At 42.1% G+C, this 22,315-nt stretch overlaps 1 protein-coding gene across 2 annotated transcripts in view; it reads right to left on the bottom strand.

Annotated features, from left to right (window-relative positions):
- Positions 1-22,315, bottom strand: part of MYBBP1A (MYB binding protein 1a) — a 91,039-nt gene continuing 68,724 nt past the window's right edge. For both annotated transcript variants that reach the window (XM_033921276.1, XM_033921275.1), the window contains 7 exons: positions 21,570-21,654; positions 16,336-16,467; positions 14,776-14,844; positions 10,729-10,842; positions 6,500-6,601; positions 3,270-3,394; positions 1-381 (listed from right to left, as the gene is read on the bottom strand). In XM_033921276.1, coding sequence (XP_033777167.1) covers positions 3-381; positions 3,270-3,394; positions 6,500-6,601; positions 10,729-10,842; positions 14,776-14,844; positions 16,336-16,467; positions 21,570-21,654 — 1,006 coding nt within the window. In that variant the 3' untranslated portion in view covers positions 1-2. The remainder of the gene's footprint in view (positions 382-3,269; positions 3,395-6,499; positions 6,602-10,728; positions 10,843-14,775; positions 14,845-16,335; positions 16,468-21,569; positions 21,655-22,315) is intronic.

Consider the following 22,315-nt stretch of genomic DNA (forward strand, 5'->3'; position numbering starts at 1 on the left):
TTTTACACCTGCACTGGGGCTTTTTTCTTTTTTTTCTTGGTTTTTCCCGGGATGTTTGTTGCAATCTCTTGAGCCTTCTTTTCTAGCTGCACGTTGAGCTTCTTTGGGGCCGGGCTCTGCTCAGCTGTATTCTCCCCACCTCCTCTCCCTGCTTTGCGTTTGCGGCTTTTCTTCTTTTTCTTGGCGACTGCTGGCTGTGCCCCCTCGGGGAGCTGCTCTCCGCCATTAATCTTATTCTCCTGCTCATTTGCTGCCGCCACCTCTTTCCGCTTTTTGCGTTTCTTTGTTTCTGGTAGAAAGCCTTTCTTCTTCTTCAGCTTCTTCGTGCTAGTAGGAGCATTCTCCACCTGGGCTTTCACCTTTTTTGCCTTCTTGGGACGCCTGGAATAAGAGCAAAGAAAAATTAGAATACACTCGGCCTAAGAAATTGATTCACACTATGCACAAGATACTCTATACAGCCAGAACAAACATTTAATGATACTGGGCTTTGTATCCTTACATATAGGATTTCATGTTTTTGCCTATGCTGATGATATACAGTTATTGTACCCCCTAAAAGATAACGACATAAATGAAATTTTAACAATTAATGAAAAACTTGAGCAAATTCATCATTGGCTGGACAAAAACAGATTGGCCCTCAATATTAAAAAAACAAATATCATGCTGTTTCCTTGGAAGGAAAATCTTTCTTTAGTTGCTCCTATTTTGATTCATAATATTCCTCTTCAATTAGTTAAAAATACTAAAATTCTAGGAGTAATTTTTGATAATAAACTTAATTATCATGATCACATTAGTAGTATTGTTAAAACCACCTTCTATAGGTTGCGGAAAATTCGATCCATTTCTAAATTCCTCTGTCCTAAAGCACTTAATATTCTTATTCACTCTCTGGTGATGTCTAAAATCGATTATTGTAACTCATTATTTACAGGAATTTCGTCACAAGAAATTAAACGATTACAAATTATTCAAAATGCCTCTATTAAATTAATAACAAAATCTAAAAAATTTGATCATGTGACACCACTCCTTAAAAAGGCTCATTGGCTTCCAGTCATACATAGAATTACACACAAATTATGTACAATTATTTTTAAAACATTAGAAAATAAGACTCCAGCATTTTTATTCAGATTACTTATCCCATATTCAGTTAAAAGAACTTTAAGATCTAGTGAACGGAACCTTTTATCAATTCCTTCGTTGAAGGTTATTAGCACAAGAAGACAATTTATCTTCTCATGTACAGCTCCCCAGATCTGGAATGCGCTTCCCATGTTTTTACGGGAGGAGAAGGTGTTTGGGAAATTTAAAAGCGAATTAAAAACCTTTTTGTTTAAAGATGCATTTGCAAATTAATTAAATTTTTTTATAAAGTGTTATTCTAGTGAATTATATTGCTTTCTTTTGTTTTTTTTTCAATTTCCTTTTGTATTTTCCCTGTATGTTCTTTCTTTACTATAAAAAAATGTATTTCATCCCCTCTTACCTTTTGTTTACGTTATAATTAATTAATTGTATGTAATGTTTTTGTTTCCTTACATGTATATTTTATTGTACATCGCTTAGAAATCCGATTAAGCGATTGAACAAGCCAATTAATAAACTTGAAACTTGGTGCACAGCAGAGGTATTAGACACCCTCCGGACATCCTTTTGTACATGAACTCTGTTTATTAGAAATCACTACCCATTACACGCAATCTTCCTGCAGTCCTTCTTTAAAAAAAGATGATTAATGCCTGTTATGATAGTTCAAAAACCAGGACTGGAGCAGCCTATTCAAGGCCAACCACAAGGCTTAACATTTTGCCATAAAGAACCAACGTTTCTCAATTTACTCATTAAAAGAATGCTCATGGTCCTTAGGTCTTACAACCCGACGTCCATGATTTTCTTCCTTCATGACACACTGAAAACAGAGCATGAATACTTAAGTGTTTTGTACTCCGAGGCCACCAGCACCCCTACTAAATAAACTTCACTTACAGATATGGATAAATAGGTGTGGTAACTGGGTTAGTCCACTTTTAAAAGTAATAAATGGAAAACACAAAAAAATGAAGATAAAATTATACCTTTTTTAAACTGGACTAATTTAGTATTTTTTTACAAGCTTTCAAATGTAATACCTCCTTCTTGGTGACAAATATCAGACTATACTGTGTAGGAAAGAGGCCAGATGCTTAAGGCAAGAATCAGCTTACAAAGGCACCACATTAAATACCATATAACCATTATAATTTTCCAGGATGACATCTCCGTAAGAGCGCATTCTGCAAGACCAGAGCACTGCATTAATAGCTTTATGGTTAGAATACTAAAAGGAAATGTTAAACAATCCAGGAACGTAAAATCTTAGACGTTAAAATAATGGAATATTTCAACATCCACCAGAAAAGACTTAAATGAGATCTGGGTTTCCTATCACATTATAAACCATAAAATTATAATGTTTTGTCACCATCTGATCATCCATCCATCTCTCCCTGTTTCTCATCCCCCCTAAATCCCTACTTTTCCTCTGAAGCTGCCATTGGAATGCTTTCATGATTCACTTACATATTTTGATTTGTCATATTTTAGTCATTTCTAACCCAAAGAAGGAATTGCCTTCAAAAGCTAGTCAAAAATATATTAAGTTTGTCTAATAAAAAAAGAGATATCATTTTATCTTTTGTTTGTTTTGATTTATTTCTATTTATTAACTTACATAAATTAAATTACTGCATAGGTGGTTTTCCTGGGACTGCATGATTAGTTTAGCTAATGTAAACCGCTCAGATTTGACTGTTCCACTCATTAGTAGCGGTATATAAGCTTGAATAAACAATAAACAACCTGGGTATACAACGCCTTTGGTTTCAAACAGCAAGACAATTAACAAAAGCAAATCATAGGGTTGACAGACAGAACAGTAGAACCACACAAATAAGACAGGGAAGCTGGGATCATCTACATCAGGGGTCTCAAAGTCCCTCCTCGAGGGCCGCAATCCAGTCGGGTTTTCAGGATTTCCCCAATGAATATGCATGAGATCTATTTGCATGCACTACTTTCATTGTATGCTAATAGATCTCATGCATATTCATTGGGGAAATCCTGAAAACCCAACTGGATTGTGGCCTCGAGGAGGGCCTTTGAGACCCCCGATCTACATGAACCAAGTGAAGCAGTGTGTCGTGCTGCAGCAGAGGCCACCAACCAGCTTTCAGATACTACTTTCAATGTTGCAAGCAAGAACAGAGTGGAGTACTTACGCATATCCCAGGAGCTTCATGACATTCCAGTAGAGGTCATCCAGGCGGATGGACTTCCCGAACCCTTCCTGCTGGCTCAGGGCTTGCAGGGCAGGTGGCACAATCGTTAGGTCAACGTCCAGCTTCTAGGAATGTGAGAATGGGTTAGAGTCTGGAACATTTTATTTCTGCCTGCATCATGCTTTCCTGAGACACTTCAGGGAGCTACAGCTCAAACATGTTTTATTATAGTAAATTTAAGAATCACTCGGAGGTGTTTTGGTATGTAAGGTTTCAAATGTTCACAGGCCGCAACGTTTTTGACTAATTCATACAACCTGCAACTCCAGGTTCAGTGCTGCTACCCTAACTCTGTTTGAAACTTGTTCTTTTCTCTCACGAGTTCCCTTCTTATGGCTTCACAGCCCTTTTAGGATCTCACACCCTTCACCACAGTCCTTTCCTTCCTTCATGTCACTTAGCACTCTTCATTTTCCATTAGCCCATCTCCACCACTCTCTTTTCCTTCATGCCCTTAAGTTTCTCTTCCTTATCCACTTTTCTTTTCCTCCACAATTCTTCCTCCTCAAAAAATGACTGCATAAAAAAAGAAGGAAAAGCTTCACAAATAAAAAACTTAACATAGCCTTTGGTCAGGGTAACACAGGAGCTCCCACACTTCCAGTACTGAATTTTAATCTTATAATCAGAATAATCTTTGGTATCCATGGCAGGGTAGATGCCTCATGCTGGCTCCACCCTCACAGAACCCTTAGCAAGGATGCACTCTAGACCTCCTCAGCTTCTGTATAGCGAAATATACATATACAGTGGTACCTTGGATTACGAGCATAATCCGTTCCAGGAGCATGCTCGTAATCCAAAATGCTCATAGGAAGTAAGGGAAACTTGCTTTGATATGTTCCACCCCCCCCCCCCCCCCGAGGCCAGCAGCACTGCTCCCCCCCCACGAGAACCGGCACCCTCCCCCCCCCCCCCCCCGCCATCCAGCACCCCCACCCCCATCGGCCCCCCCCCGCCACGACCTGAGGTCCCCCCAACCCACCCGAACCCTCTTCTTACTTTTCTGTAGCCTCCGCAGCGGTACCGGCATCAGCATGTCCTGTGCATGCAGGTGCCTGAAGATCTGCTTCCTGTGCTGGGCCTGAGAGTTCACGTTCGACGTGAGAGTTCACGTTCGACGTGAACTCTCAGGCCCAGCACAGGAAGCAGAGCTTCAGGCACTGGCACCACGCACAGGACATGCTGGTGCCAGTGCCGCTGCGGAGGCTACAGAAAAGTAAGAAGAGGGTTCGGGTGGGTTGGGGGGACCTCAGGTCGTGGCGGGGGGGGGGGGTGCCCGATGGCGGCGGCGGCGGGGGGTGCCGGATCGTGGGGGGAGGGTGCCGGTTCGCAGGGGGGGCGCTCGCAAATCGAAGCGCGCTCGGTTTCCGAGGCGCCGATTTTGCGAATGTTTTGCTCGTCTTGCAAAACACTCGCAAACCGGTGCACTCGTAAACCGAGGTACCACTGTACATGATATTACACATGGGATAATGACTAACCCCCCTCTTTTACTGAGCTGCGCTAGTGTTTTTAGCACGCGCTAACCCCACACTACGCGGCTAGAACTAACGCCAGCTCAATGCTGGCGTTAGCGTCTAGCGCGTGCGCTAAAATAATAATAATAAGTTTATATACTGCAGGACCATGAAGTTCTAAAACTGCTTAGTAAAAGGAGCCCTAAGAGCGGCATCATTTAAAAAAAGGTCTGTCCATTTTGGGCCTCGAGTGCTAGTCCAAAGTTGGCAGCGTCTAAAGTCCATTCTCAAAAAAATATGTCCAAAATAATTTTTTTTTCGAGACTGTCAAGTTGGCTATCTTCATACCGCATTCTCATCCAAAAAATCATCCAAGTCGCCTAGAAAAAGACCTTTTGGATGTGGAAAGGGTCAGTAAAGTGAAGGACTGGCCACCCAGACATGGGAATAGTAGCGGGGCACCTTACAGGGCACTGCTGTGAACTTCACAAAAAGGGAGCCACATAAACATCTCACCACAACTCCCTTATAAGTCATGGTGAGCCCCCCAAAACCTACTATAGCCATCTCCCACCCCAATAGCCCTTATAGCTGCAGGTGGCACCTATATGGCAGTAGAATAGGGTTTTGGGGGTTTTTAGTGGGTGCACATGTTCCACCATAAATGCAGTGGTTAGAGTGGCTTATGGGCCTGGGTCCTCCTCTCTATGGTTCACTAGCCCACCCCTCAGACTACTTAAGCCACCTCTGTGAAGCTCTACTAGGCTTTCCTATGTCAGGTGCTGATGTTCTGGAGGCAGGTATATATGTTTTTATTTCAATTTTTATGGTGGTGTGGGAGGGGGGGGGGGGTCAGTGATCACTGAGGGAGTGTGTTGGGGTCCATACTTTGTCCCTGCAGTGGTTATCTGATCACTTTGGATAACTTCTGAACACAGACCTGTTTTTAGATCGCCTAAATCACAACGTATAAGTTCCATCCAGACAATCTCATCAAACTTTTGATTATCGCAGCAAGATGACTAAATTTGGTTGGCCCACATCCCGTTCTAACCACTCCTCGAAAAATGCCCCCTTTCGCTCTGGGTGCACAGCAGCTGTCAAAAGTCCTAAGCTGCTTTTAGATACATCTAAAATCCATTTCAATTATCGGCACTTGGATTGCCTGTCTTTTAGGTCATCCAAGTGCCGATTTAGGCAGGTTTTTAGACGTATTTTCATTTTGATTATGAACCTCATAGTGTGTATGATGGTGTTCCGACTAGAAATAGATGACAATGGGAAGATATAAATTATATACCGCTTAGAAGTGGTATAAAAAACCTTAAATAAACTTGAAACTTGCTAAAATGAGTTCTGGTGATGCAGTAAAGAGAAATATGAGAAGGTACCACTCTCTTATTGCAGAAAATAAAAGACTCAAAGAGTGAAACTCAGCTCTAATGTGTCACAGGCAGAAGAAGGAATGAACCATTAAGCTACTTTTTCGCCATGCGTTAAAATGATACATACTTCTAGACTTCCAAGGTTCCTTCTTTCATTTTGGCTCAGACTGTATGCCTACATGTGCAAAGCTTAGTGATGGAGAGCTTAAACAGGGCCAAAGTGTGTGTGTGTGTGTGGGGGGGGGGGGGCAGCACTACATGGATATGTATACCCAAGAGATATTCCCCAGATGGAAGAGGATCAGGCACCATTGATGATACCTACCTGTAGGTTCACCTTCTTAATCAGGACACTTAAGAGCTCCAAACAATGGGTCACTTTCTCCAGGTCCACCTTCATCTTAAATTCATTCACTGCCTTCAGACTCTATAGAGGAAGAAAAATCTACTATTAGAAGCTCAGCACACTCAAAACTGGATTCAGTGTAGGCTGTGATACTTTTCAATACATCATCATTATCTAATCTAATCTAATCCTTAGGTTTATATACCGCATCATCTCGACGTTCGTAGAGTTTGACGCGGTTTACAGTAGGAGAAATAGGAAGGAACTACAACAGAGGGTTAGAGGTAGAAGTGCTATCTCCTCCTCTCCCTATTGGCTAAGGCTCTTAACATTTGCATCTCCTCTTCCTATAGGCTAAGGCTCTTTCCACCTGCATTGTGATGTCATTGAGCTTTATGGTTATAGAAAAAGAGAAACATGATGGCAGATAAAGGACAAATGGCCTATCCAGTCTGCCCATCCGCAGCATCCGCTATCTAATCTAATCTAATCTAATCCTTAGGTTTGTATACCGCATCATCTCCACGTTCGTAGAGCTCGACGTGGTTTACAGTAGGAGAAATAGGAAGGAACTACAACAGAGGGTTAGAGGTAGAAGTGTGAAGAAAATTTAGAGGACTTGGGATGCCAAGATATAAGAGTTTCCTTGATACCTAAGTTGGAGGGAGACTTACATTTTTTGAGAAAAGCCAGGTTTTCAGATGTTTGCGGAAAACTTGGAGAGAGCTCAAGTTCCGAAGAGGGGAGATAAGGTTGTTCCAGAGTAGAGAATGACACGGTGGCGGTTTACCCGCGGCCACCGCATTTTAGCCGCGGGTCACCCGCCGAAAACGGGGAAGAAAACTAGCAGTCGCTGCGGCGACGGGGACAAGGCCATTCACCGCCCGCGGGGCGGTGAATGGTCTTGTCCCCCGCAGTGAGGCATGAAGGATCGCGCAGTCCCCGCAGCTCACACCCGCCCGCCCAATCGATTCCAGTGTCCAGCCAGCTCTCTCCCCTCTCCTCACCCCAGTCCGCAGATCCTCCTCCTTGGCGACCCGCACGCTACCAGAGAGCCGCGCACACCCGCCGCTGCTCAGCCTCGATCTTCTGCTCTGACGCAACCGGAAACAGGAAGTTGCAGCAGAGCAGAAGATCGAACACTGAGCAGCCGCGCGTGTGCGGCTCCCTGGGAAAGCGCGCAGGTTGCCGAAAAAGAAAACCCACAAACCAAGGTGAGGAGAAGGGAGAGAGCCGGCCAAACACCAGGATCGACCGGGCAGGCAGGTAGTGGCCGCGGGGACCGTGCGATCGCTAGTGTTCCCGGCTCAAATTGGAAGGAGGGAGTGAAAGGAAAAAGGCTTATATGGATGCAGCGGGGACGGTGACGGGGCGGTGAATGGGATGGCAGTGGCGGTGACGGGGCGGTGAAAGGGATGGCGGTGACGGTGACGGGGCGGTGAAGGGATCGGCGGTGACGGGGCGGTGCAGAGGATGGTGGGCCGGTGACGGGGACAGATTTTTTCCCCGTGTCATTCTCTATTCCAGAGCTCAGTGATTATATTTACTTAAAGAGGATGCTGTGTGAGCTTTCAAACAAAACAAATTACTACTATTACTACTTATTTCTATAGTGCTACAAGACATACACAGCACTGTACACATTGTATGCAGGTGCTTTCTCAGTCCCTAGTGGGCTCACACTCTAAATCTTTGCACCTGGGACAATGGAAGGTTAAGTGACTTGCCGAAGGTCACAAGAAGCTGCAGTGGGAATTGAACCCAGTTCCCTGGGATCTCAACCCACTGCACTAACCATTAGGCTACTCTTCCAATGGCCTTAATATACCACTGCAAGCCCTCAAAGAAATATACAGCCTGCCAACTCCATAGCCCACTTAGTATTTTTCTCTCTCATCCCCAGCAGTCTCATTTCTATCCCATCATCTCCATTCTTCCCTCCCCCAGTTAGCCTAACCACACACCACTAAACCTTTTTCCTCCATAATGTAGCTGGCTATATCAGCCTCCACCCCACCAAGTTGTCTGCCTTCACCAAGTAGCAATGGTAGAGAACAGCCTACTAACATGGTCCTGAAACCAGAGATATAACACACAAATTTTCTAGTCAGTTCAAAAAAAAAAAAAAAAAAGTGATCACAGTTCTGGAAAACTGAGTTTATTTTAAGATCCATACAATCATTAAAAATATGCACTTTAAAAAGAAAGAACTTCAAATTGTGATTTTTCATAGATGCAACTACAGTACTCCCTCAAAATTCAGTGGGTTCCATTCCAGGCACACCTGCAAATTTTGAAAAACCATGAATATGGTTTTTCAGCTGATCGAAGGCAGGAGAGGGCAAGCTGGGGTGCCGGCAAGTGCTTAAATTGTACTTACAAAGCCAGGCACATTTTCCGACTGCCTCTTCCTGGTACTAAAGCCATGGTTACACCAATCAGGAGCTGCTTTGTTTAGGTGTCTAAAACGGTGCGGCGGGGGGGGGGGGGGGGAGGGATTCAAAATTGTGCCTTCGCTCCATAAGACGCACCGAGATTTCCATCTACTTTTGGATAGAAAAAAGTGCGTCTTATGGAGCAAAAATATGATAGTTGAAATGGCCAACCTCCTTAGGAGGTGTGTAAATATTGTGTATTTAGTAGCTGCAATAGTAAACCTAGTATTATATGTGTATATACAGTTGTACCTTGGTTTACGAGCATGATTATGTATATTGTGATTTCTTTAAAAATCATATTTTTACCTTTTGTACAACGCTTTGTAATTTGGAAAAGCGTTCAATCAAATATCTTCAATAAACTTGAAACTTGAATAAACTTGAAACTTGATCCGTTCCAGGAGCATGCTCGTAATCCAAAATGCTGGTTTATCAAAGCAAAGTTCCCCATGGAATATAACGGAGACTCGGACAATTCGTTGCTACTGCTGCCAGTGACTGACATAAACATAACAGAACTGGGGCTCTTTCCACCCCCGAACCAACCTCACTGGGGCCTTGCAGCTTTAGCTTCTTTTTCGTTCGTTTTTGTGCCGTGAGTGCCTAACTTCATGCCGGCTTGGCAGGAGCTCCCTCATACTCTCTGTCACACACTGACAGGCAGCGGCTGAGCTGACGCAGCCACAAGCACCTGCCAGGATAAACTTCAGTTCCCGATCTTGTCTCCGTGTTTGCCTCTCCCCATCAGCTGTACCTCTCGGATTTCCGTCGGGCTTTCAACACCGCCCCGCCTTTCTTGTTTTTCAAGTTCTCCGCTCGCTTGCCTTCAGCTGATAAATGATTACGGCCTGCAAGGCCGCAAAAGGACAGCCAGTGTACAATGTGCGAGATAGAGAGGGCAGGTCGTGCGCAGACGCACAGATGAAAGCCTTGCTTGCTGATTGGTCCAGTGGCACGGCGGGGCGGGGCCGCCCGACCAATCAGCAAGCAAGGCTTTCATCTGTGTACGTGCTGAGCTCACTGCTCAGCATGGCTATTTCCCGCCGCGACGCCGGACTTGTAATCTGCACGCCTGCATCGCCAGAATTTAGGTAGGCTGTTTTCATCCCCGTGGGAGTCCCGTGGGCCAGGGGGCATCCCCGTGGGAGTCCAGTGGGTCAGGGGGGCATCCCCGTGGGAGTCCCGTGGGCCAGTGGTCCTGTTCTAGGACACAGACACTATTATTGCCATCACTTTGTTCACTACTCTGAAGTCAGTCAGTTTTAGAAGTCAACTTACTCAGGACTCCCATCCAAAACATTATCAATATCGTGTCTGGCAAAAAATCTCCTTTGCTCCAAGTATGCTCTTAAATCACCCTTATTTTAATCTGCAGGATGATGTATACTAAAGGGTCATTTGGATCTTTATTCTGCAAAATACCTGAACCATGACCCATAGTATATTTTCCCTTGTACACGAAACCGATGTCTAGGACAGCTCAGGATAATATCTAGGACTCTCTCATGTAAATTTACTTCATGTTATTTGTGGCTACATAATAATAATAATTTATTCTTATATACCGCCAAAGCCATACTAGTTCGAGGCGGTTTACAATAAGAAGTGCTGGACAATCAGAGAAAAAGCACAATATAAAATCATCAGAAAGACATTCATACAGTGATGGAAAAGGAGTCTGGGTTTGATCACAGGCCAGGCCACCAGCCTACGTACAAGTTGAGGAAGCTTATAGGGTGTTTGAAGATGTAACCCTGATCTCTCTCTTACCTGAATAGTTTGGCTGGTACTTCCCCTGATCAGCTGTTCCCACTCAGCAGCTGTCATACTGCTCTTCAGGTCAGGGATGTGCAGAACCTTCTGGAGTAGCACACAGGCCTGGCCCTGCAATGCACAGAAAATAAAAAGCATGAATTTGCTTAAGAAGAGAGCTGTTGATAAAAAGGCTTCTTTGGATTGGTTTAGGACCTTTTTAAGACTTGGGGAACAGCAAGTGGGAGAGAGGCCTAGAAAAACTGTTAAATCAGGCAAAGCACGCCATACTTCACGGGGGTGTGAATCCTCTCACCCTAACCTAAAAGCTCTCCTTGAGAAGAGACCTCTGGCTGGTTTCAGCCTCTTAGTTTGAAACTGAACTCTGAGGACTTTCTTAAGAGATCAGATTCCACAGGTGACCCTTGAGGGAAGAAATGCTGGCCTAGTGCCTAACCCTCAGTAAACCTGGTTCTAAGAGGGAGGTTGTAGAGGATCTGCATTAAAGATAGTTTTCACAGCAACCTGTAAACTACTATCTGCCTTACATTATCTGCAGTCCTTCCACTCAGTTTCTTCAATCATTGATACAGCAAAATGTTATCCCTATCATTTTTGAAATACTATGCTCTTACTTATGGCCATCACTGTACTGCACAGTTCTTCCCTCAAGCGTCAAATCTTTCACATGTGGCTGATAAGACAATTGTCGAAAGTTCAAATGTGCTAAGTATTGAGTGTAACTTGCTAGCAAACTGGACTGATCTGATCTGAAGACTGAAAGGAGAGCTTGTATCTGTCAATCATATGCTCTTCCCTAAGCTATGACAGTGACCTCATTGTTACAACTGTGAACTCTATTTACTAAAGAGCAGTAAAATATTGCTGTTACCATGTGTTAATTGCCAAAACTAAAGCATGGTAATTTCAAAGCATTCATGTTAACTGCTCTTAACAGTGTCCCCGGCAATTTCTCAATCAGTTAATGGTAACAAGGTAAATGATGGCAGAAAAAGAACCTCATAGTCCATCCAGTCTGCCCAACAAGGTGACCAGAGCCTCACGCACCATTCTACGTAGGTCCTGGTCACCCATGTTTAAATGCTGGTTGTGCAGTCACTATTATGCCAACCACGATGGGGATAATATGTGGTGTATTGCTGACAGTATTCAACTTACCAGTCAAAATGCTTTCCCCTCCCTCCAAAGCTGCACAGTTCCCCCACTTGCAGTATGTGACGATAAAGAGATCAACACACTGAAGTTGTCAAATCTTCACCAGAGTAAAAATATTAACATACCTTAAATGCTTTGCTTTATCTATTCAGGTGACTAACTGCACAGTCTCTGCCCATTCTCGAGGTAATGTAATGTAATGTAATTTATTTCTTATATACCGCTACATCCGTTATGTTCTAAGCGGTTTGAAGAAAATATACATTAAGATTATAAATGAGAAGTAAGAAGGTACTTTAAAAAATTCCCTTACTGTCCCGAAGGCTCACAATCTAACTAAAGTACCTGGAAATTAATAAAGAAGAGAAAATAAAGATGGTTGAAAAAAGAAAAATTCTATGTGAACTTATAGGATGGAAATTAAACTGACAGTGAAGAACTGTATGAAAAATACATATGGAATGCAGTTAGAGAGGGTAGGTTACAATCTATTGATGGTATTTGTTTAATTGGAAGGTGTTAAGGTGGGTCATTTGGGGGAAGGTTATCTGAAGGTCGGTGAATCTTCTGGAGGTAAAAGAGGAGGGGTTGAGATATTTGGATGAATTTTTTGAAAAGCAGGGTTTTGATTTCTTTTCGGAATGTTTTGAAGTTGTCTGATATTGTCATAAGATTGGAGATGGAATGGTTGAGTTTTGCTGCTTGTGTTGCCAGAAGGTTGTCAAACATTTTCTTGCGTTGTGTGGTTAAGTTAAATGTTTGCTGTTAACTTGGCATTTAGCATGCGCTAACGCAACTTGGAGGTTGTTTATTAAGGTGTGGTTGAAATTAGGCTTTTACCACATCTTAATTTCCCACAGGAGTGACTAATTTGTGCTTGATCAGTAGGTTAGTCATTCTTGCAATATATAAAAAACACGGTTTGCGATCGCAAACTTCACTATTTCATAGTACCCACAAGCATTGGGTGCTAGGCCACACCCTGATATTCCTTTTTGAACTTTTTGAAAAACCTGGCTTGAATTCAGCAGCTTCCCCCCATTCCTCCCCTGTACATTCCCTCCTCCCAAGTTTCAAGTTTCTTCACGTTTTTGATGAAACGCTTATCCAAAGGTACAAAGCGTTGTACAGAAAAAATTTAAAAATAACAAGGAGACAAACCTTTAGACCAATTAGACGTACATGACTGATAATAGGACATTCTTGGGCTGATTGACATACTTAAGCCTTAGAAAACAATGGGAATGAGGGGAGAACTACAATATTTAAAGAAAAGGTACACAGAAGGGAGTAGGAAAGGTAAAGAATTGCTGGAAAACTGAAAAAGAGAGAAATTTTGGATACTGTTAAAGTAAATATGTATCATATTGTCAGTTAAAGGCATCTTTAAAAAGAAAACACTTTAGACTGCTTTTGCCCTCCCAATACATGCCCCCACCAGCACTAAGGCCTTCCTCTCAATTATATAATTTCCCAGCCCTGATGTCACCGCTAGTCCTCAACCCCTTTCTCCTGATCTACCTTTAGGTCCCTGGGGTCTAATGGGATTGGACCAGGAGCGAACCCCAATCACATCTGCCCTTGCTAAAGTGGTACTAGTGATTACTGGTGTTAGTACAAAGGCTACAAGGGGTCACTGGCACCATTTTGAACCCAGTGCTGGCAGGAGTGACCCCATTGGACTCCAGGGACTAGTAAAGATAGGTCGGGGTGGTGGGGAAGATGTGCCAGCCTCTTTAAGAAGCGCTTGGGAAGCAGCTGAGCAGCAATGCTCCCAATCAGGAAAAATAAGGTCAGCTTTTTGCTGGTGTTATTTTTCCATACATAACAGGAATAACAAGAAAGCTGATCCCCGACTTCCAGGCCTGCGAGTTCAAGAGAAGAAGAAACACATTTAGAAGGGGTTGAAATCTGAAATTGCAGAAAAAAAATGGCCTTAATGCACTTCATAATTATCCCCCTTAGTAAATAGGATGTAACTTGAAGGAACACTCCTGATCTACTCATCACCCTGCTATTTTCGCACCCTCCGTTTTTGCAACTACACCTAAATTTAGATGCCTTTTAATTAAAACCAATTAGTTCCAATAATTGCTCAAGATCCGCACTAATTGGCTCACTATTCAATTAAATTGCATGAACAAATTGGGTGCACACACAAATTTGCATGCACTGTCGTATTTATGGCCAGGAAGGAGAATTCCTTCAGGGACAGAAAATGTGGCAGCTTCCAACAGTGGTTCTCAAGTCAGTCCTCAGGACACACCCAGCCAGTCAGATTTTCAGGATACCCATAATGAATATGCATGAGAGAGATTTGCATAGAATAGTTAGTGAATGCAAATTTATCTCATGTATATTCATTGTGGCTATCTGGAAAACCTGACTGGTTGGGTGTGTTCCAAGGACTGGCTTGAAAATCCCTTATGTAAAGTGACAGAACTGAAAGAAGATTGGATTTGAAGAGAACTCATCTTTTCTCACCTTAACTATAGCACATGTAAATAAGTATAATGGCTGGATATAGGGTTATTGCATTCTTAATTGTTGGGTCAATCAAAGGATAAACTAAGGTAAATGGTTTGTATGTGTATATGTATAATGAACATTTCAGAAACAATCTAATTCTGTAGGTAACACCATGACCAAGCTCTTTTGTCATAACTCCAGCAGCTCCTTGACTATAGTTCACATATTGTACCATCATTACTGAAGTTAATGTTCATATGTCCATCAAAGCTGCTCATGTAAACCCCTCTTAATTGACTTCATAGTCATTAGTTAGCAGCATAAAACCTTTAAATAAACAACATAAAAAAAGCAAAAACTAAGTCCATCTCATGTTCCAGGAACTAAAAAAAAAAATCACTTAGAAAGGCATACTCTTACCTGTTGGTGCTGCCTGGCGCCATCCGTAATAGACCGAACAATTATATCCACCAACTGTTTACACATGATCTGATGAAAAACAGAAGTGTCACAGAAATGATCTTCTGACTGGTATACAAGAAAAATCAGCTGTTAAGCACAAACAAATATTCCACAGAAATAACGTTAGCCTACACAGTCTAAACATTTGGCACCAGCAAGTTACAAAGGGCTGCACTGTTCATCAAAGATCCTGAACCCTCTTCAAAGTTGTATTTTGCTGCATTAAGGAGAGCCAGCAGGGGAAGCCCAAACAGCTGAGAAGCAGGGGAAGCCCCAAAACAGCCTCCAACCACTCAGCTGTTCAGGGCTGGAAACTTTTTTTTTTATGGGCACAGATGCTTTGTGTGTGACACATGCACAATAACAAAATATGTTGCAAAGAATCTCAGACACATTAATCATATGTAAAATAAATATATTGTTTACATTACCACAATTTCATTTTGTTCTTCTATAGGATGGTACAGAGGGGAAAAGAGAGCCATGAAGTTTGCTATCCCAAGAATTTGTGGGAACCCACTGACCACTCAAACAACTGCTACTTCTGCATTCAACTGGCAAGCATGCACCTGTAATCACATATCTGGACATTCCTTCATCCATCACCCTGGTGGCACATTGCCCTCAACTTCTCATGCCCACTCCCCCAGAGAGAGAGAGCAGCTGTCTTTAGAAGAAAGAAGCAAGTCAGAGAGTGATGGAGACACTGTAGATCCAGTCTACAATATCAGTGGTGCAGCCGATGAGAAACCCATACTATCCAAACCAAAAAGATCTAATGACTTGATCAGAGATTTTGATCTCACCAAATCCATTGCCAAGTTTTTGATGTCTAGGCTCAAGCAGTAGATCTTGTTGGATAAAAGTGTGCAAGTCACAGATCACAGGAAGTGTTACCAATCTTTTTCCACCTTCTTCACCCATCAAGATGGGCTCTGTTTCTGCCACAAAGTGACCAATCTGTTTGAGGCAATTGGAACTGCCTATAACCCAAAGGAATGACGTCTCTTCAATGACAGCTCATTCAGGAGCATCAAGGCCGTACTGCTTCCTAACGGGAACAAGTACCCATCTCTTCCATTAGCTCACTCAGTGCACCTCAAAGAGGTTTGAACAGTATCAAGACATTACTAGGTGACTTGAAGTATGATAAGTACAGCTGGGAAGTTATCGGAGACTTCAAATTGGTGGCATTCCTAATGGGTCTCCGAGGAGGTTTTACCAAGTTTCCCTGCTATCTCTGCCTTTGGGACAGCAAGGACACAAAGGTGCACTACCAAAGGTGGAACTGGCCACAGAGGAACATGTTCTCTGTGGGGAGAAACAATGTGAAATGGAAACCTCTGGTGGACTCCCAGAAGGTGCTGCTACCACCACTGCACATCAAATTGGGCCTAATGAAACAATTTGTCAGAGCTGTAAATAGGGAGTCGGCAGCTTTTACGTACCATCAAGACACCTTCCATAATCTCTTTAAGGCAAAGGTCAAAGCTAATTACCACAATGTCCAACACTTACTGGGAAGCGGTTGAAGAGGTCAGTAAACATGGCTCCGGTCAAAGCGCTCTTCCTGTGACTCATGAATCTCGTCAATACTTCTCGATACACATGGGTCACTCTTGGCAGGTCCAGGATGCCTGTACTCCAAACCTAGGAGATCAGATAACAATTCAAGAATCACAAACGTTAATTTCATCACTACTCAAAGAACTTGCACTGCACCTCAGGAGACCTGTGGTTGAGTTCTGCTGAAAACCAGAAAACATATCCACTGTTCTGCATAAGATCAGTTTTTTCTTGCACTACTCATGTTTAAAGAGTCCATCATCTTTAAGTGTGGTCTTCCTTACCTGGAAGGTGGATCATGAGGTCTAAAGTTTCCACTACTAAATAAATTACAAAAAATATTTAAGGATACATTCAAACAAACAATTTGAAATAACAATGGAGAGTACATATTGTTATTTCAATTGCAACAAAAACAGAAGAACCAAAATTAAATTAATGCCACAAATTGTAACAAATGAAGGAAGGAGGAGATAAACTAAGCAAAAAAGTCTCATCCAAATGAGGGAGGGCCCGAGGCTTCCTGAGTGAGGGATAAAGGATGCTCCATCTGATATGAAAAGATCTTATTTGATATAGTTAGGTAGTCAGGCTATTTATTCTTAAATTGTAATTTTGCTTAGTTTATTTCCAATTACATCTTTTTACTTAACTAAATTCTACTCTGGTTATAGTGCTAAAATTATGGCAGTGTACCTTGAACCTCAAAGACAACAAACAGACTCAGAATTATGACATCATTATCTTGGATACCAAACTGATGCCATCACAAGGCGACTAAATCAATGCGGTGATTAATTGGAAGCCAATGTGATGTTTTCAAATATTGAGTAATTGGGATCAAATTTACGCAAATTATATATAAGTTGAATTGCAGTGTTTTGCGAATTTCTTTTTGCCCAATACCTGCGTAAAGAGCATTACAATAGTCTAATTGTTGGATGACATTGCAGCTGCCACCTGGCTACCTTTCCTTGTACAGGCTGATCCAGATCATCATAGTATAACCCAGTGCCAATACTTGTCAGGTTGATTGATGCCTTATTTGTATCAGATAGCTAACAAAATACTTAAGATTAAGAAATTAAAAAAATTAAACTCTAAAATTTTCCTATCACAACCTACAAACCAACTCTTTAAACCATTAGGGCCAAGCATGGATTTGCAGGCCCCAGTTTCAGGTGGTGTCTTTAGCAGATCAAATGTATAAACAGAGATGCAAAAAAGGTCAGGAATGTAGTAAGAACTGCAAGAAAACCAGTTTAACGCCCTGATAAACAACCACGAATACCCAATTTCCAAAAACATAAAAATACTGGGTATCACTCTAGACACTCACCTAACTATGACTGACCACACAAACTCACTAGTGAAAAAATGCTTTTACACGCTATGGAAACTAAGAACCATAAAAAAATACTTTGACCCTTCATCATTCAGGTTGCTGGTACAGGCACTGATCCTATCCCTTCTTGACTACTGCAACATCATCTACCTGGGCATCCCACAAAAGACAACAAAAAAACTGAGATTAATACAAAACACCGCCGTTCGCCTAATTTTCGGACTAAGAAAAAACGACCACATCAACCCCTACTATAAAAAGCAGCACTGGCTTCCAATAGAAGCGCAAATTCTATTCAAATTCGCTTGCACCTGTTTCAAACAAGCCTGGGGACTAGCACCTTCATACCTGCAAACTCACTTCATCCTACACAACCCCACAAGAACGACCAGAAACAAAAACATCTTTGCATACCCAAAGATTACAGGCTGCAGATACAAATCCTTCATGGACAGAACCTTTAAGTTCCAAGCGAACAGACAGCAAATCTGGCTGAAAAACCACATAAACGAACCAAACATGACTTATAATGCATTCCGCAAATCGATCAAAACCGCCCTATTCTCAAAATTCATTGACTAAAACGGTCCCCTCCCCCACTAAGACTCCTCATGGATGTTCTAAATCTTTCAGACACTCATTACCCTTAGATCACCAATTAATATGTAAGTTTCCCATTTAGACAATTGTATTGCATTTAGACTCTTTGTATGGTATTGTATTTAGACTCACTGTATTGTATTGTATGTGGATTTAATGTACTGTATTGTATTAAGACCTTTGTTATTCGCTGAATGTCCAGCCTTCTTACAATGTAAACCGCCTAGAAGTCGCCTGACTATGGCGGTATAGAAAAATAAAGTTATTATTATTATTATTATGATATGAACACACCTAATACTTTCCAAAACCACCAATAGACCAGTATGTTAGGAAATGGTTTGTTTCCCATGGGTTTAAGGAAGACAAAGTCAGTACACAAAGCATGAATGTTAAAAACAAATACTTTCTCTCTCTCCCACCTATTCAGCTTCAACAAGCCATACTTTTACACTATACACTCACTAACTCCACTGCCTCTGATTTATGTGCTGCTGCAAAGAAATACAGATGTCCTGATATAGCATGAAATGATTTTTTAATTCTGATATGATCTTAAAATATTTAGCATGATATAGTTCATGTTGCTGGGGTTATGAATTTTGAATTTGAATTATTGCCTGACCCAATAGATTATTTATTCTGAGGGACTTAAAGTAAAAATGATATTGTTTTACAAAAGAACATAAGACTTGCCGCTGCTGGGTCAGACCAGTGGTCCATCGTGCCCAGCAGACTGCTCACGCGGCGGCCCCCAGGTCAAAGTCCTGTGCCCTAACAGAGACCAGCCCTACCTGCGTTCGTTCCGGTTCAGCAGGAACTTGTCCAACCTTGTCTTGAATCCCTGGAGCGTGTTTTCCCTTATAACAGACTCCGGAAGAGCATTCCAGTTCTCCACCACTCTCTGAGTGAAGAAGAACTTCCTTACATTCGTATGGAATCTATCCCCTTTTAACTTCAGAGTGCCCTTTTGTTCTCTCTACCTTAGAAAGGGTGAATAACCTGCCTTTATCTACTAAGTCTATTCCCTTCATTATCTTGAATGTTTCGATTATGTCCCCTCTCAGTCTCCTCTTTTCAAGGGAGAACAGGCCCAGCTTCCCTAATCTCACAGTACAGAAACCCCTCCAACCCCTTAACCATTTTAGTCGCTCTTCTCTGGACCCTTTCAAGTAGTACCGTGTCCTTCATGTACGGCGACCAGTGCTGGATTCAGTATTCCAGGTGAAGGTGTACCATAGCCCAGTACAATTATCCAATATCATTTTATGATAAGCGGGATATCAAGGCTTAATAAAACTTGGAAAAACTATCAATTAGCAAAATGCTGGAACCAACTACCACTTACACTATGATCTTGTGACCACTCTCTCAGATTCAGAAAAATTTTAAAAGCATTTCTGTTTCAAGACAGGAAGCCAACACTAAGTGAACCGAATGGCAATTGCAAAAGCCCATTTCCAAACTAATGCAAATCCTGGACCCTAATGATGAGCCAACAATGACCTACTTGCACTTGTAACTACGTATTTGTAACTATGACCTAACTGTATTAATAGTTCTACTGATCGACCTGTACTGGCAACCCTATTGAACGTCCGAGTCAAACTGTAACTTCCTGGGTAACTGATCTAACTTTTTGTAATGGAATCCAACCTTGAACTGAACAGGTAAAGACAGAATAGAAAACATGATTAATGTAACACAATATAATAAAAGAAGCAACGTGAAAGCAGAGATCAAGTGTTCGGATTATTTATATTCAAATTTAAATCACCATTCGGCCGAATCTAAATAATATATTTAGGGCTAAATTGAATCAAATCTGAATGCTCGGTACAGCCCTGATATGCACAACCCAACACTGTTACTACCCATCCATTCCCCCTAGTAAGATTCATATCCCAAGTGACTGAGACCAAAGATCAGGCAAGTTCTAATTGCTTCAGGAGTAACATTATTTTTCAAGTGGTACAATTAAAGGTTACTATACAGTACAGAAGGCTGTAAAGTAATAGAGTAGTAGAGTAATAGATCACTACAGGTCATTGACCTGGGGGGCCACCGCGGGAGCGGACTGCTGGGCGTGATGGACCTATGGTCTGACTCTGCAGAGGCAATGCTTATGTGCTTAAGAGTAGCCCAGTAGTTAGAGCATCAGGCTGAGAAACAAAGAAGCCAGGGTTCAAAGCTTCTCCAACTAATGATGCAATTGACCTTTGACATGCCACATCACTCCACACCTTAGGGCTAGATCTACTACAGTGTGGTATTGTAGTAACATATTCTAATGTCACGAGACCTGCAGTAAATAACACATGCTAAAATCCTGTCCTTTAGCGAATCTAATCCTTACATTGTAAACCCTTTGGAGACAGAGAAATCCCTAATAGAGAATGACATGGGGACAAATTTTTCCCCATCCCCACAGGAACTCATTTTCCCGTCCTGTTCCGGCGAGTTCTTATCCTGTCCCTGTCTCATTCCTTCATGCTCTGTCCTCATCTGCACAAGCCTCAAACACTTTAAAATCATAAAAGTGTGGTTAAGGCAGAGCTTACAAGGAATGAGGCAGCGACAGAGACAGCAACAAAACTCATGGGGACAAGAAGGGGAAATTGAATTCCGACGGGGAACAATTTGTCCCCATGGCATTCTCTAATCCCTAATATACATCAATGTAGCTCACTCTGAGCTACCACTGAAATGGTCTGAACTAAATCTAGATTATGAACAATCCTCAGAAACCCATAAACTGCAAGATACTGGAGTCACCCCAAACCTTCTTCTGGGATTCTCTCCTGCTCCAAAACCTCGAATTCCAAAATTAGAATTGAGACAAGCTAACTTAATAAAATCTGTTCATTAAAAAAGTTACACTTTTGAAAGACTTTATTACAAAATAAAATGCTTATTTTTATCCCTAAATGTGAGAAGCTATAAAAAAAAAAAAAAGTGACATATGGTCATTTGAAGGACAAAACTCTGGAAGTAATCACAGATTTACAGCTTCCCAAAGACCTTTCTCATCCTCCACCTTTCTCCTCTCAGACCTTAATCACACTATGCAGCTCAAGATCACAACACCCGAAGCTGATCAACCCTGATGTACCACCTTTCCACTAATTCCTGCTGTGTCTCAAAGGTGAAATTTTGTGTCAGTTACACCCCAACCTCTCTCCCTAGAGGGAAAGGTTAAAGATAAGGCTATTTTTACTTGGCTACTCTCTAAGGCTGTTACCTGGCAGCTCTTCTCTTCTTCCTCAATGGGCTCACTTCCATCGTTGGTATTTCCTTTCAAGACTCTGAACAGATACAGGGAAGCGCTGAGGAGGAAGATGAGAACATAAATGCCCTGTACGTCTATACGAGAAAACTCAGTCCAGCACCTCAACAATTCTGCTCTGATCAGAAAGAGAAGGTCAGGAAGCAGGACCGGGGAAGATAATGACAGAGCATACCTAGCTTTTCGAATTTACTCTGTCATTTACAAGAATTCCCTCTAACCCAGGGCATGTTATGACAAACTCTACTGACATCATTCTAGGCCCAAGAGACAGGTCTGGTGCAAGAGTACTGGACACATTAGGCATTTTCAGCCTTATGCCCCCCCACCAATATTTAGGCCCTTAATCTTCCCCCTTCAAGACATTGTGTTTTTAAGTGTGAGACTGTGTGAGAATATGTTTGTTATGTCAGAAACATAACTAATGAGAGCCAGTTCCAAAAGTTAATTTAATCAGATAAATGGGATATTTGAAAATGGCCAACTCTTCCTGCAGGTTAAAGCGTGCACTGATTGGTCTTAAAAGAGTACGTAGCTGTCAGATCTATTGTTTGTCAAGGACTATAGCTGTTGCCCTAGGTGACTGCTAGCCTTAAGCTTGGGCTAACCCTGCCAAGAGAGCTTGTAAAGAGAATATATGTCCAAGGCACAGGGAAAGAAAATGACACTATCACAAAAAAGATAAACAAAGAGACTAACCA

The sequence above is a fragment of the Geotrypetes seraphini genome, chromosome 15 (genome assembly GCF_902459505.1).
Source record: "Geotrypetes seraphini chromosome 15, aGeoSer1.1, whole genome shotgun sequence".
Classification (NCBI taxonomy): domain Eukaryota; kingdom Metazoa; phylum Chordata; class Amphibia; order Gymnophiona; family Dermophiidae; genus Geotrypetes; species Geotrypetes seraphini.